Source organism: Herpailurus yagouaroundi, unplaced genomic scaffold (assembly GCF_014898765.1).
Source record: "Herpailurus yagouaroundi ecotype Mexico unplaced genomic scaffold, PumYag 162, whole genome shotgun sequence".
In the NCBI taxonomy this organism is placed as follows: domain Eukaryota; kingdom Metazoa; phylum Chordata; class Mammalia; order Carnivora; family Felidae; genus Herpailurus; species Herpailurus yagouaroundi.
The window spans coordinates 258,393-274,084 of NW_024412403.1; the positions used below are offsets into that span (position 1 = coordinate 258,393).

At 41.7% G+C, this 15,692-nt stretch overlaps 1 protein-coding gene across 9 annotated transcripts in view; it reads right to left on the reverse strand.

The window, feature by feature from the left end:
- Nucleotides 1–15,692, reverse strand: part of DIP2A (disco interacting protein 2 homolog A) — a 109,411-nt gene that overhangs the window by 60,514 nt on the left and 33,205 nt on the right. For 4 of the 9 annotated variants that reach the window (XM_040483655.1, XM_040483657.1, XM_040483662.1 and 1 more), the window contains exons 4-6: nucleotides 14,202–14,321; nucleotides 12,662–12,892; nucleotides 8,923–9,054 (exon numbers count right to left, since the gene is read on the reverse strand). In XM_040483655.1, coding sequence (XP_040339589.1) covers nucleotides 8,923–9,054; nucleotides 12,662–12,892; nucleotides 14,202–14,321 — 483 coding nt within the window. The remainder of the gene's footprint in view (nucleotides 1–8,922; nucleotides 9,055–12,661; nucleotides 12,893–14,201; nucleotides 14,322–15,692) is intronic. The other 5 variants (XM_040483656.1, XM_040483658.1, XM_040483659.1 and 2 more) reach the window with 3 other exon arrangements.

Genomic DNA, 15,692 nt, shown 5'->3' on the forward strand with positions numbered 1-15,692 from the left:
ATCTATCTATCTATCTATCTATCTATCTATCTATCTATCTATCTATCGTCAGGAGTGACTCATGCACTGCTCAACTGCTCTAAAGCATATGGTTCTTAACTATTTTGATGTACAAATTGTCCCGGACTTGGCCAGTGGGATCCTATGTGAGTTGACCTGTGACATGCCCCCATCATTTTTTAGTTTTTTTAAATGTTTATTTATTTTTGAGAGAGAGACAGACAGACAGACAGAGTGTGAGCGGGGGAGGGCCAGAGAGAGGGAGACACAGAATTGGAAGTAAGCTCCAGGCTCTGAGCTGTCAGCACACAGCCTGACGTGGGGCTCTAACCATGAACCGTGAGAACATGACCTGAGCCGAAGCCGGACGCCCAACCGACTGAGCCACCCTTGCCCCCATCATTTTTTAAAGCACTGCCTTACACCCTGTCATAAGATGCCTCAGAGTCATCTTATGCTACCACGCTCCAGCCCTGAATTAGCTCTTTCTCTCCGAAGCCCTCATTCTCCTGTGTGGGAAAGATGTTGAAGATCAAGATCTGGCCGCTAGGTGTGCTCATTGCCACCACAGCGTCTGTGCCACGTTTGGAACACAGAGCTAAAAAAGTACACTATGCATTCATAGTGTGTATTCATGGACACACGCGTGTATTCATGGACACTCGATGGCAATGTGCATGTGCACACAGAAAGCATAAATAGACACAAATTTAAATCTCAGGAACAATGAATCCACACCAATACTTCCAATCCCAATCCACCCCACAGGTTCTTCTTGCCTTTCCCACTCATATTTGGACTTTCTTTCTTCCACAGTAGGACTCCTGGCTCCCAATAATATCAACACTTTTGCTCAATATTATCATGTATATAAAATAATTTCTAAGTTGCATAACCTATACTGCTACAAAAACAAACAAGCAAGAGTTCAAGATTTTGAGGCACCTGGGGGCTCAGTCTGTTGTGTCCGACTCTTGATTTTGGCTCAGGTTGTGATCTCACGGTTCGTGGGTTTGAGCCCCACATCAGGCTCTGTGCTGACAATATGGAGCCTGCTTGGGATTCTCTCTTTCCCTTTCTTTCTCTGCCCTCCTGTCTCTCTCTCTACCCACCCCCCTCAAAACTAAATAAATAAACTTAAAAAATTAAAACAAAAAACAAGATTTCTTTGCTGTTCACACCTAACTTTGTCCAAGACGGTGGGCGTATGGTCCGTACTGTGTCACAGCTTACCTATTCTGCCTCTCTCTCTGTCACCCCCTTAAATGTGGCTATGATACTTCACAGGAATATGACTGGGTTTATTTCTACTTGCTTTCAGTTTAAGGGGTTTTCCCCTCTTCCTATACTTCAAGTTTATGGTTTGAATTTTTTATTACACTAACAAACTACTAAAAGTCAAAACTATATTAAGACAAACTCAAAACAATGTCACTGAACTTTCACTCACCCACCCATCCCACCTCTGGGGGCGACCAGCTTCATTGCTTTCTGGTCTGTCCTTCCTGCGCCCCTTCTACACACATACAGGCTTTGCTGTGTTCCCTTGTTGCTCACACAAAAGGTGGCATACTAGAACCACTCTTTTACTTTTGGCTTTTCCACTTAACATCTCCTGGAAAAACGCCTCATTCCAAGTCATAAAAAGCTTTCTCATTATTTCTGACAGCTGCATAGTACCCCACGATGTGAACATCCTAGGTTTATTCAACCAATTTGTGAGGCTTGGAGAGCTACATAGTTTCCAATACTGTGCAATTATAAGTACTGCTACAAAGAATTACTTTGTGCACATGGATTTCCTTAGTTTTGGAAATGTGTGTTCAGAGTAAATTCCTACATTGGCCCTGCTGGATCCAAATATATATATTTTACCAATTTCTATTCCAAAGAGGTTTAACTATTTTGCATTCCCACCAACAGTGTATTTCTGTAATTATAAAAAAGGCTGAACATGATGTTCAAGAGCTATTTTTAGATCTTATGAATTGGCTGTGCATATTTTTTGCCCATTTTCCTATACTAGGAGTTGGCAAACTTTTCTTAAAGAGCTAGATAGGAAACACTCTGGGCAGTGGGCACAGTCTTGGTTGCCATTACCCTACTCTGCAATTCTGGGGCAAAAGCAGCACAGATGACATGGGAATGGGTGGGCATGGCCATGTCCCAATAAAACTTTATGTGCAAAAGGAGAATGCCAGTATATGCCATAGTTTGCAGACTGGCAATTCATAGAATTTGGGGTCTTTTCCTCCTATTTTTAAGAGTCTGTTCGATATTAGAAACATCAGACCTTTACCTATCACACACACTGTAAATAGTTACTCCTAGTTTGTCAATTCTTCTTGTGACTCTCTATGGGGATATTTTCTTTTTTTCTCTTTATGGGGATATTTTTGTTAAGAATTTTTTTTAGTTTCAGGCCGTCTGGGTGGCTCAGTTGGTTGTGCCCAACTCTTGATTTTGGCTCAGGTCATAATCTCATGGTTTGTGGGTTTGAGCCCTGTGTCGGGCTCTGTGCTGACAGCTCAGAACCTGAAGCCTGCTTGGGATTCTCCCTCTCTGTCCCTCGCCTGCTCATACATGTGCTCTCTCACTCAAAAAAAAAAAAGGGCAAATCAAATCCGTAATACAGAAAAAATTATGCATGATAACCAAGTAGGGTTTATCCTGAGACTGTAACTTTGGTTTAACATTCAAAAATAAAATTAAATTTAGAAAGCCTTTACTTATAACCAGGTTAAAGAAAATTCAGCAATTTTTTTCCTTTTATTCTTCATTTCTTATGTTTAGATATCTGATTCTTTTTGAGTTTTGCCTTTTCAGTGGTGTGGGGAAAGAATCTAAGTTTAACTTTTCCCAACTAGCTTTCCAATGGCCCCAATAACATTTACTAAAAATACAATCTTTGCCACATTGAGGCGGTATAATATTATGTGAAGGCATACAGTGATGAGGTAAAGATGTATATTGTAAGTCACAGAGTAACCACTGGGGGAAAAAAAGGAGAGACAGAGAGAGAGAGAGAAAGAAAGAGAGGGAGAGAGAGAAAATAGAATATAAAATAGAATATAAACCAAAAGAAATCAGGAAAGGGAGTGAAATTAACAGATGTGTGAAACAGAAAATAGAGCAGGATCATAGATTTAAACCCAACCAAATAGCTCATTAAAACTGACTATAAATGGTCCAAAGACTCCAATGAAGTAAATGGCTACCTGCTAAAAGAAAGTATAAGAATGAATAAAATATTAATTATAAGAAATACATTTTAATTTAAAAGACCTAGGTAGGGTAAAAAGATAAAAAGATTTGTCGTGTAACTAATACTCATAAAATAGCTGAAGGCAACCATAATAATAACAAAGAAAATTTCAGAATAATAAATGTCACTAAGGATCATTTTGTAATGATAAAGCAGCCAATTCATCAAGACATAACAATTTTAAATATGTATGCACATAATAACAGAACTTCAAAATACACAAAACACAAAGTGACAGATCTAAAAGAACAGACAAATCCACAATTATAGTTGGAAATTCAATACCCCTCTCAGCAAAATATAGAAAAAGTATGCAGAAAATCAGTAAGGCTAGAGAAGACTCAAACTAAAGTATCAACCAACTGGATGTAATATTCATTCACAGAAAAGCCACCCAACAACATTATTTTCAAGTAGAACACTCACAGAAACAGACCATGTGCTAGGCCATTAAAAAGTTTCAAGGGGCGCCTGAATAGCTCAGTCAGTTAAGCATCCGACTTCAGCTCAGGTCACGATCTTGTGGTTCATGAGTTCGAGTCCCGCGTCAGGCTCTGACAGCTCAGAGCCTGGAGCCTGTTTCAGATTTTGTCTCCTTCTCTCTCTGCCCCTCCCCTGCTCATTCTCTCTCTCTCTCTCTCTCTCTCTCTCTCTCTCAAAAATAAATAAAACATTAAAAAAGTTTTTAAAATTTTCAATATATTTAGAAGGAGTTGAATTATATAGTATATATAAGAGAAATATACCTGCAATATTTGCAAATCTGTTGAAATTAAACAACATACTTCTAAATAAATCATGGGCCAAAATGGAAAGCATGAGAGAAAATAAAAAATATCTAGAATTGAATTTTTAAAAGGAAAAGAACATATCAAAATATGTGGGATACTAAAACAGCTCTTAGAAGGATATTTAAAGCTTTAAATACTTTCATTAGGAAACAAGAAAGGTCTAAATTCAATGATCTAAGTTTCTACCTCAAGGAATGAAAAAAGGGAAAGCAAAGTAAACTGAAAATAAGTAGAAAAAAGGAAGGAAAAAAATACAAGATTAGAAATAAACACAATAGAAAAAAATAATTAAACCCGAACCAGTTCTTTGAAAGATAAATAAAATTCAATGAACTTTGTAGCTACAATGATCAAGATAAAAAGACAGAAAACACTAGGGAGTCTGTCTGGCTCAGTTGGTAGAGCATGCTACTTTCAATCTCAAGGTCATGAGTTCAAACTCTACAATGGGCATGGGGCCTACTTAAAAAAGAGAAAGAGAGAGAAAAGACACTAATTACTACTACCAGAAATAAAAGAGGGGATAGCACCACCAATTCATGTACATCAGAGGATAATAAAGGAATATCATGAAAGAATTATGCCTAAATTAGAAAGTACAGATGAAATGAACAAATTCTTTCAAAGACACAAAACTGACTCAAGAATAGAAAAATTCACGTTCTCTGATTAGAAAGCAGAAGAGGAAGGAACATTTCTCAATCCATTTTGAGATGAGCATTATCCTGATACCAAGAGCAGACAAAGATATTACAAGAAAAAATAAAACCAAAACTACAGGCTACTATGTATCTTGAACACAGACACAAAATCCTTAAAAACAAATATTAGCAAATCAGGGTGTCTGGGTGGCTTGGTCGGTTAAACGTATGACTCTTGATTTTGGCTCAGGTCATGATCTCACAGTTTATGAGACTGAGCCTCGCATTGGGCTCTGCGCTGGCAGCATGGAGCCTGCTTGGATTCTCTCTCTTTCTCTGTCCCTCCCCCACTCACACACATGCTCTTTCACTCAAAAAAAAAAAAAAATTTTTTTTTTAAATGTTAGCAAATGAAATCCTGAATATAGAAAAAATATGCATGATAACCAAGTAGGGTTATTCCTGAGAATATAACTTTGGTTTAACATTCAAAAATCAATGAAATTTACTACATTAATGAAATTTACTACAAACTACAAAAGAAAAACCACACATGAGTTTAATAGATGAAAATAAAATCATTTAACTAAAGCCATGATAAAAATTTTCACAGGGGCGCCTGGGTGGTGCAGTCGGTTGAGCGTCCGACTTCAGCCAGGTCACGATCTCGCAGTCCATGAGTTCGAGCCCCGCGTCAGGCTCTGGGCTGATGGCTCGGAGCCTGGAGCCTGTTTCCGATTCTGTGTCTCCCTCTCTCTCTGCCCCTCCCCCGTTCATGCTCTGTCTCTCTCTGTCCCAAAAATAAATAAACGTTGAAAAAAAAAATTAAAAAAAAATTTTTTTTCACGAAATCAGGAAAAAAGGGGAGCTTCCTAATGAAGAGCACCCACAGCTAACATCATAATTCAAACATGAAAAAGTGGATGCCTTCCCCCCACAGTTGGAAACAAGGCAAGTCACATCCACTTTCAACATCTCTTATTGACACAACTGGAAATCTTATACACATTGCAATATAGCCAGAAAAATAAATGTTCCTAAAGACAAAAAGTTTGCAAAGAAAAGTAAAAATCTATTCATAGACAAAATGGTCAAACATATAGAATCATAAGGAATCTACCAAAAAAATTACTGGAACTAATAAAAGGACAACATACAAAAACCAAATGCATTTCTATAGACTAGTAATAAACAACTGAAAAAAATTTAAAATACTATTTATAATAGTGTCCAAAATACTATTTGGGAATAATCTTAACAAAATAGGTACAATACCTGTATAATGAAGGCTACAAAACAATGCTGGAAAAGTTTTTAAGAGCCAAATAAATGGAGAGATATACTGTGTTTATCAACTGAAATATATACTATTAAGATTCGAATTCTCTCTGAATTGATCTACGGTCAGTAAAATATCAGTCAAAATCCTTCAGGAATTTTGGTAGAAACAAACAAACAGATTTAAAAATATATGTTCAAATGCAAAGGAGCTGAAATAGCCAAAGCAAATTTTAAAATGAAAAGCAGAGTTTGAAGACAAACTGCATGATATCAAGCTTTGTTATAAAAGCACAGTAACCATGATGGTGTGGTACTGGCGTAAGGATGGACAAACACAGCCACAGGGCAGGAAAGACAGCCAGGAACAGATCTCTCTCAGATATGGTCTACCGATTCTCATTAAAGACGCAAAGGAGCTCAGTGGGGAAAGACTGGGCTTTAGAACAAACAAGGCCAGAACACTGGACACCCACATGCAAACGCGGGAACTCTGACTCATACCTTGTACTTAGACTAAAAGTAACTCAAAATGGATCATAGATCTATATGTAAAACCTAAAGCTATAAAATTCTAGGAGAAAACATAGAAAACCTTTATGACTTTGGGTTAGGAAAATATATCTTAGATATGACATAAAAGTAGGATCTATAAAAGAAAACACAGGTAAACTGGACTTCATAAAAATTAGTAACTTCTCTTTGAGAGTCACTGTTAAGAGAATGAAAAAAAAAAAAAAGCCATAGGCTGCGAGAAAATCCAAAGTATATACCTGATAAAGAATTTGAATCCAGGGGCGCCTGGGTGGCGCAGTCGGTTAAGCGTCCGACTTCAGCCAGGTCACGATCTCGCGGTCCGTGAGTTCGAGCCCCACATCAGGCTCTGGGCTGATGGCTCAGAGTCTGGAGCCTGTTTCCGATTCTGTGTCTCCCTCTCTCTCTGCCCCTCCCCCGTTCATGCTCTGTCTCTCTCTGTCCCAAAAATAAATAAATTTTGAAAAAAAAAAAAAAAAAAAAAAAAGAACTTGAATCCAGAACATATAAAGAATTCTCGAAACTTACTAAGAAACATCACATTAAAAAAAATAAGCAAAAGATCTGAACAGACGCTTCTAAAAAGACACACAGATGGCAAACAAACACATGAAGAGATGCCCCACTTCCTCAGTGTTTAGGGAGATGCTAATGAACACTACAAGCAGACACCTCCACACACCTGGAAGGGTGGTTAAGATTAACAAGCCAAGAATCCCAGGGGCAGGCAAAGATGTAGCGGAGCCAGACGTCTCATCACCCGTGATGGGAATGTGAAATGGTACACCCACTTTGGAAATCCGTTTGGCAATTTCTTAGAAAGTTAAGCATATGATCCAGTCATTCTATTCCTAAGTATTGACCCAAAACAAATGAAAGCATACTTCTACACAAAAACTTGTATAAGAATATTCATAGCAGCTTTATTTGTAATAGCCAGAAACTGGAGGCAACCCAAATATCCATCAATAGGTGGACAGATAAAGTGTGGTACATCCGTGAAATGAAACACTACTTATCAGTAAAAGGAACGAACTACTGAAACATCCAAGAACATGAATGAATCTCAAAATACTTATGTAGAGTAGCAGAAGCCACATAACAAAGAGTAAAAACTGCATGATTCTATTTCTGTAAAATTCCAGAAAATGCAAATTAATTTATAGTGTCAGAAAATAAATCAGTGTTGCCTAAAGCATGGGGGAAGCCAAAATGGGTAGAAGGGAGGTATTACAAAGGGACACAAGGAAACTTTTAGGAATGCTGGGTGTATGTGTTCACTCTCTTGATCACAAGAATGGTTTCACAGGTATACATACATCTTAAAACATAAAATTAGGGATGCCTGGGCGGCTCAGTCGATTAAGCGTCCAACTCTTGATCCCAGTACAGGTCATGATCACGATTTGTGAGTCTGAGCCCCATGTTGGGCTCTGCACTGACAGCCTGGAGTCTACTTGGGATTCTCTCTCTCCCTCTCTCTCTCTGCCCCTTCCCCACCTCGTTCTCTCTCTCCCTCTGTCTCTCTCCCTCTGTCTCTCTCTCCCCCCACTCGAAATAAATAAACTTAAAAAAAATTGTTTAACAGTAAAACTTATAAAATTGCATGCTTCAAATATGTGCAGCTGATCACATGTCAGTTATAACTCAACTAAGCTCTTGAACTTTTAAAAAATATAATCAAATAAAAAAAATCTACGTAACCAATAGCCGGCTTCATGTTGACTCAGTATTTTCCTGTTGCATCTGGATAAGGAGGTAAAAGACCTTGACAAAATTTGATCTGCCACTTAGGAATATCCAAACACACATTAAAGCCTTAGATCTAAGATCGTCTGAAGTTTCCTGCAATTCAAATCTGATACATTGGGGAAAAAAAAAACCTTCACATGATTTGGATAAAAGACACTGGAAACTATTTCAAAACGAAATGGTATAAATGAGGACACTGTGAAGATCAAGGCCTTTCCGGCCTGCACGTCTGAAACCCTGACTGCTGCTGTGCCCATTTCTCAGACTGTGCACACAGGGGGCACAGGCACTGGTGTGTCAGGGGCAGGGTGCTCTCACACTAAGGCCACACGGAGTCCAACAAAGAGGCTGCCCACGGTCTCTCGTTTTCCTCCTGTTTTATAGACCCAAACTCCTTGTGGATCCAGTTTAAATGTGGAGGTTTTCTCCTCCCTACTCTTCTTCCCTCTCTGCCCAATTCCAGGGACTCACGACTATTTCTCCCCATGATGCTCCCTGTAATCACAGCCACCACACACACTGGCCTCAGTTCACACGTGCTGAAGGACTGTAACTAGTGGCTGGCTCAAGCTTGCTTAAGCAAATTCACTAAAGCGAGGCTCACTCCCTGAAGAGAAAGACTGTGCTCTGCTGTCCACAGGAGAAAGAGAGGCGTGCTCACCACCCGCAGTTTCCAGGACGCTGCCGCTGTAGCCCCGAGGGACGCCTCTCACAGAAGCCAGCTGCGGACGCTCACAGTGCGGAAGCTCCACAAGACCCGTGGTGACATCAGGAGGGGCAGAGTGCAGATCTGCTTTGGAAAAACAAACCCCAAATAAAAGTGGCTATTGATTCGAAAGTGTATTGAGTTGCTCTTTAAACCGCAGTGAACTAAAGCTTCACTAGCTGAGCTCAAGGCAAGGAATGTGGTATTCTGATTAATTTTGTTTTTTTCTGGTTGACTAAGACAAAACGGGACCCTGTGACCTCTGAGCTCCCAGACGTGGCCCACGGAAGGCTGTGTCACGTGGGCTGCTGGGTTCTCAAAGGGATCACGGCCAGAACCCCCGACGACAGTGCTCTGACAGGGCAGGTGAGACTGCCTTTCACAGGACTGAGTTAGTTAGAAATTTCAGTGAAGCAGAAACACATTTCAAATCAATTGTCATTGGATCATTTTTGTTGTATTATGAAAAAAATAGCCAGGTTCCAAAAACTATCCCCAACTCCCCCAAAAAGTATGTTGGATGCCACAAAGACACAAGACCTTTACAGGCTCCAAAGAATAAGCCTACAAAGATAAAAATTATCCCCTGCCAGATCAACACATCTCACTATTAGGAGACTTCAGTCAAGTTCTCAGAGCAGAAGGTGTTAACATCATGGTTAAAGACAAATGACATTAAACTGCAGAAATGTTTAAAATCACTCCTTCTATTGTCTGAACGCACATTTTGGGGTTAAGTCTTTATCATATGGCACATGTATCTGTCGGAACACTGGCTGACTACGGGCTGCTGAGGCGTGAGCGTGAGTGTGGCACCCGCGCTAGGGCCATCGGGACAGACACGCGGTCCATTTGGGCTTGTAACGCGTGCTCCTGCGACCGCAGGCCCCACTCTGGTGCTTCTGACGTCTCAATTCCTACCGCTTACCTATCACTTCATTTCCCAGGCAGAATGCAGACTAAAATCTTTTTTTAAATATATAGAAAGATGAAATTATATGGAAACAAAACCCAAACTCACTATTTACACAGCAGAAAACACCATTTGGAAAAATCTAATTTAATGACAGAGTTGTCACAACCCTTGAAAAAGCATGATGTTGATGAAATTAGCATTTTAAAGTTTGCCTATCACAAAGTTCTTTCCATGTAGAAAGAAATTTCCCTACCCTTCCATGTCTAGCAAAAAGAATAAATGATTCTAACAATATTCATGAAGAAAGGCATTAATGGTAATCTCAACTACAAAGCAGTTGTAAAATCGCTACATAAAAATAAACAAACATTCAAAATAAAAATCAACTACTATAGTGGCGCCTGGGTGACTCAGTCGGCTGAGCGTTGGACTTCGGCTCAGTTCACGATCTCACGGCCTGTGTGAGTTCGAGCCCCGCGTCAGGCTCTGTGCGGACAGCTCAGAGCCTGGAGCCTGCTTCAGATTCTGTGTCTCCCTCTCTCTCTGCCCCTCCCTTGCTCGTGCTCTGTCTCTCTCTCTCTCTCTCTCTCTCTCTCTCTCAAAAATAAACATTAACAAAATTTTTTTTAAATGAACTACTACAACTGGAAATACTACTTCTAAATATAGGTATTTATAGCTGTGCCCCAATGTTTTATGGATTTGACTTCCTTACTCTAAAATTGAAGATGATATATTTTTACAAATTACCTTAACCTAATATATTGTCCCTCAAATTTTTTTTACCTAATACATTCTTCTTCTTTTTGTATCACTTTCCTTAGCCCAACTGAAGAATTCTCCAGTGCTAAAAACTAAAAGGATGATTTTTGTAATAAAGAGAGCGAAGGTAAGTATTTTCAGATCTAGGGACTCAAGTCAACTATATCCAGTGAACATTTAGCATATGAAGGCTCTAATCCGCAGTTAAGATTTTTTAAATTTATAAGAATTGATCACATAATGTACATGAGAGGCCATGTGAATGGGATGGGAGAAAAGAGGGTCGCAGCCACACCTGCCGAAGCCAGGGGTCCTCCATCCACAGCCGTAACACATCTCCGCAGAAACCTTCACACCTGGGCCTTTCACAGAACACACACTCCTTACAGCTAAGTGCTTTGTTAAAAGACCCCACACAACCGCGGGGAAGTCAAGGGCTGCCCAGTTACACACTGTGAACTGTGGCCAGTTTCTCATGCTAGATATGCTTTTATCTCCAACCCACCAGGAAGCAGGGTTTCCAACAGCTCGGCAACGGCTAATACAGTTTTACCTTCCTACACCATCTCACGGAGAACAGAGATCAGGTAGCAGAAATAAGATGAAAGAACATTCAAAAACTACTGTTTTTCTCACATTGGAGATATCTGTGTATTTCCAATAAGTCAAAGCACTGTGATAGAGAAAAAAACGTATCCGTGCGAAAGCTGTTTTATAAGCTATCCCCTGAAAACCTGCCTGAGGAAGGGTGAGCAGTGAGCACTAGGCCTCCACAGGGTGTCTAGGAGAGCTGCAGGAACAGCCGGGGCCGGCTGTTTCCCAAAGGGGCCTTTTCTGGAGCCCCAGCTGCCGCCACCCAGTGACCTCAGCAGCCGCCTCCCTGTGTGCCGGAAGCAGGATGAGGTGTCGTGGGTTCTCATGGAAGGCTACGTCACGGTTATAAGACACAAGCTCAACAGAAATGTGCAGGTTTCCTGCACTGATGCAACAAATAAAAAGTGAAGAGCGTCGGTGATGTGTCCACAGATGATGCTGAGATGCCATCCAATTTACTCCCAGCCCAGCCCAATGACCAAGACTTCACACCAAGGCAGCTCAGGCTCTGAGCCCACACCTGCTGGAAGGGGAGGGGGGTGGTTGTTCAGCCTACAGGACCCCACCGACAACAGCAGCCTATCATGGGTGCATGGCTGCTGCACCATTCCAGTTTTAGCAGAACAGCTAACAGCAAAGAAAATGAATAGGAATCAAGAAAACTTTATCAGCCCTGGCTTCACCGCTAGGCCAGCTGTGTGAGCCCAGGCAAGTTACAATCTTTCTGTCTTCCTTCCATATCTACAAAAGAGGGGGGCTGAGAAGGGTTGAGAAGTTAACTGCGACAATACTGACGGCACCACGTGAGGAATATGCTGTTGTTAAGGTACGAGCTGCGCATGCCAGCTCACATCCGACCAACCATGCTAATGTTGTTGTCTAGAAAACAGGGTTTCAAATGAGGAAAGGTCTGCAATTGTTCCTTTCTAAGATTTATGTAATTGAAAGACTTGGATGACTTAGAAAAGATCTACACATCTGTATGATTTAGCTTTGCCTGACCTCTCTTTTCAGGTTGAGGGGCTAACTTGGTATGTGGAGGAAGAAAGGCCAGACCATGATCGCAGCCCCAGGCCCCTGCCCCAGAGGCAACTGACAGCTCCACAGCTGTGCACACAAGGCAAAGAGCAAAGGCAGAGACAATGTAGTGGCAGGGGGCTAAGGGTGGCTATCAGGAACAAGTATAAGGACCATCCACCCTACACCTGCCAAAAGGTGGAGACACGACGTCAAGGAACACCACCACCTCTGGGACCTGTGGGGAAGCCAACGCACCACAGGGTCTGGGATCACCAAACCACAGAAGCATCAAGAACGACTTTTGTTACCAAAAAGACATTTCCAGATGAAAAAGAGAAGGTGGGTCTTGATGGGCGCAGGGGCACCCCTGTCCTGGAGGGGCCGCGGCAGCTCGTTACTGACCTATGTGGGCGTGGGCCACGGGGCCTGTGAGCGTGGCGGCGGTGGCACTGGGAGCAGCGGCGGGTCTCCCTCCCGGGTGAGATGAGGTGGAGGATGCAGAGGATGAGGTGGACGAGCCCTGAATGACCCGGTCGAGCCAGGGCTCGACGTTGGAATGGCTCTGGAGCGGAGTGGAGGTAAGTCGCCCGGGTCGCCGTAAAGAGCCCTCATCTTCTGAGGCAGATGACGTGTCTGTGGTTAAAATAATGACGACAGGCATAATGTAGGGATGAGTCGGGGAGGGGGGTGGAGTCCCCACACTGGCACCTGAGTCTCCCAGGCCAGCACGTGGCAAGCTCCGCTCTGCCCTGCCTGGCCAAGGGGTCATCTCAGCCCTCGTTTGCCCGACTGTAAGATCCAAGGAGCCCTACCTGGGAAACTGGTTTCTCGACCCCAGCTTCCCCAAGAGGACTGTCCGGGGCACCGCACGCTGGGAGTGGCTTCAGCTCATTCCTTGGTGGGGTCCCAAATACCAAAGAAGACCCCAAGTGTCGAGTGCCCATCTGAGTGAACACCCCACACAACCTTCACACATGGCCCAGGTCAGTGCAGTGGTGATGGGGCCTCACTCCGTCCATCTGCACCCTCTTAGGGGCAGCAACAATGAGCTCTGGAAAGAATTCCTTCCCCAACACACCTGCTTCACTCAATAAAACTAACTGCTCATAAAGGTTCTATCAAGTCACCTCAGCTGTGCATTTTATTATGGTTATGCAACTATTAAAAAGTTTTTTAAAATTGGCTATTATGTATAATTATATTTGGTAGAAACATGTGACAGCTATTTCTACAATTTTTTTTCAACAATATGAACTTTTTCTTTTCTGTAGAAAGGAAGTGTTACCAAAACCACTAAATTATCCTATATCTCTGGTGTGTTTGGTTTTCACCATGTCATCAAACCAAAAACTCGTGTTGCCAGTTTCACGACTTAAATAACAACAGAGGTGGCAGAAGGCGCCACACAACTGCCCACACCTGGTGCAGTTTAGCAATACTGCTGCTGAAGAGAAACTCCAGGTGAAAGTTTTCATTTCTAATGGTAATGACAACAAAACAATAATAGAAGAAATGTTTTAAATCCTCCGAATTGTCCTATACTCTCCCATTTAAGGCCTGGTAATGATATAGTAAATAATCATTAATAAGATGAAAATAATTTTACAATTCTTAAATCAGGGAACTTTAGTATTCTAGTAAGTGTTTATTTTAGGTTCCCCTCTTTACTTAAAGGCACAAATAGCATCTTAGTAAAAGAATTAAAATACACCCAAAAGTCCTATAGAAAACAAGTACCGATTTGGGTACAAGCCATACTGTGTAGACCACAGATTTTCAGTAAGGAATGTTGCACATATGCAAACGTTTTTAATCTCCAGTTTTTCCAAATCTTTACTGCATACAGGTCAGGAGGATACTCCAACTCAAGGGGAAAGGAAGGTGATGACACCAGGGCTGTATCACATCTACAGAAGCCATTCCCAACACAGTCTATCAATACCTGGAGGTGTGTACGTCTCCACCGACGAGTGGACAAGAACCGAACGTCTTTTTGAAGGCATAGGCATCTTCCTCTCCTTGTATTTGGCCAAAGCTGCTTGCACCGCTTCAGTGTGAACATCTATGTAAAAACAAGAGCAGTAAAGACACTTTCTACAAGATTGCTTATGAAGTGACAAAATTAAGCTTCATATTCTTATTTGTTTTCACTGAGTGTGAAAGAGACACCTAAGCCTGGCCTATAACATCAGTCCTAGATTCCTTTAAATGTTCCTTTATTTGTAGATTTGGACCCACATAAATATTTTTGTAGTTATAAATCAAAACTATATAAAAAAAGAAACGCCCTAATTAAAAACACAATGAAACAAACCTAAACGCAAGTCTCCAGTTGTTGGCCTCAACTATTACAAGGGACTTCAAAGCAGTTAGACTGTTTAGCCTGTTCCTCTAGAGCTAGCTACTAAGCAGCAACACATGAGAAATAACAAAACTCCTTCTGCAATCACACTGTGAGGCTACTGGCCCTGGGAACCAAGACACTCATGAGGAAGAAGATCCAAACACAGAAGCAGTGAGGTAGTTCTGCAGTCGTGAATCTGAATGGAAATGTGGCATTTTGTCTTTAACGATAATGCTGCAGACTGTCCAATAAAAATGTCTAGAAACGGTGCCAGCCCATTAGCAATGAGTAACCCTTGCCCCCAGAATGTGGCCTTCAAATACCATGTTCCCTCAAGGACGCTGAGACACGGCAGAGTGTAGGGCAGGGGCAGGAAATGCACAGATGAGCCTGAAGCATCTTGCAACAGCCAGTGGGGACTTGGTCAAATAGCTCAGGTGGCCATGGAGCCAATCTAAAGATGTTCCCAATGGCCAAGGATGGAACATTTTGAACATCAACAAGGATAAATGCTAGAATACACAATACCAAATACAACGCTAAAAAAACAAAAACAAAAACAAAAAACCCAGAAAGGAAGCCAAAAAATTTTTTTTTAATTTTTAATGTTTATTTATTTTTGAGAGAGAGAAAGAGAGAGAGAGAGAGAGAGAGAGAGAGGCGGACAGAGTGCAAGCAGGGGAGGAGCAGAGAGAGAGGAAGGGAGATACAGAATCTGAAGCAGGCTCCAGGCTCTGAGCTGTCAGCACATAGCCCAAAGCGACGCTTGAATTCACACACTGTGAGATCATGACCCGAGCCGAAGTTGGACACTCAACCGACTGAGCCACCCAGGTGCCCCTCAAGAGGAAGCAAAATTAATCACCTGCCACTGGAGGATGCCAGCGACCCAACTCATTATTCTGAGGAGTAAATAAATGGAAAGAATTGGGTATTTATCCTGGCTCTCCTGTACCATGTAGCAAGCAAGGTGGAGTTTCTCTGTATGGAAGTACTCCAACCTCTGGGTGGAGGATGACAGAACCAGTTTCCCCATGCTGTGACCTCATGACTGCATGGATCTGGGAACTGGGTATCACTGGCCACCAG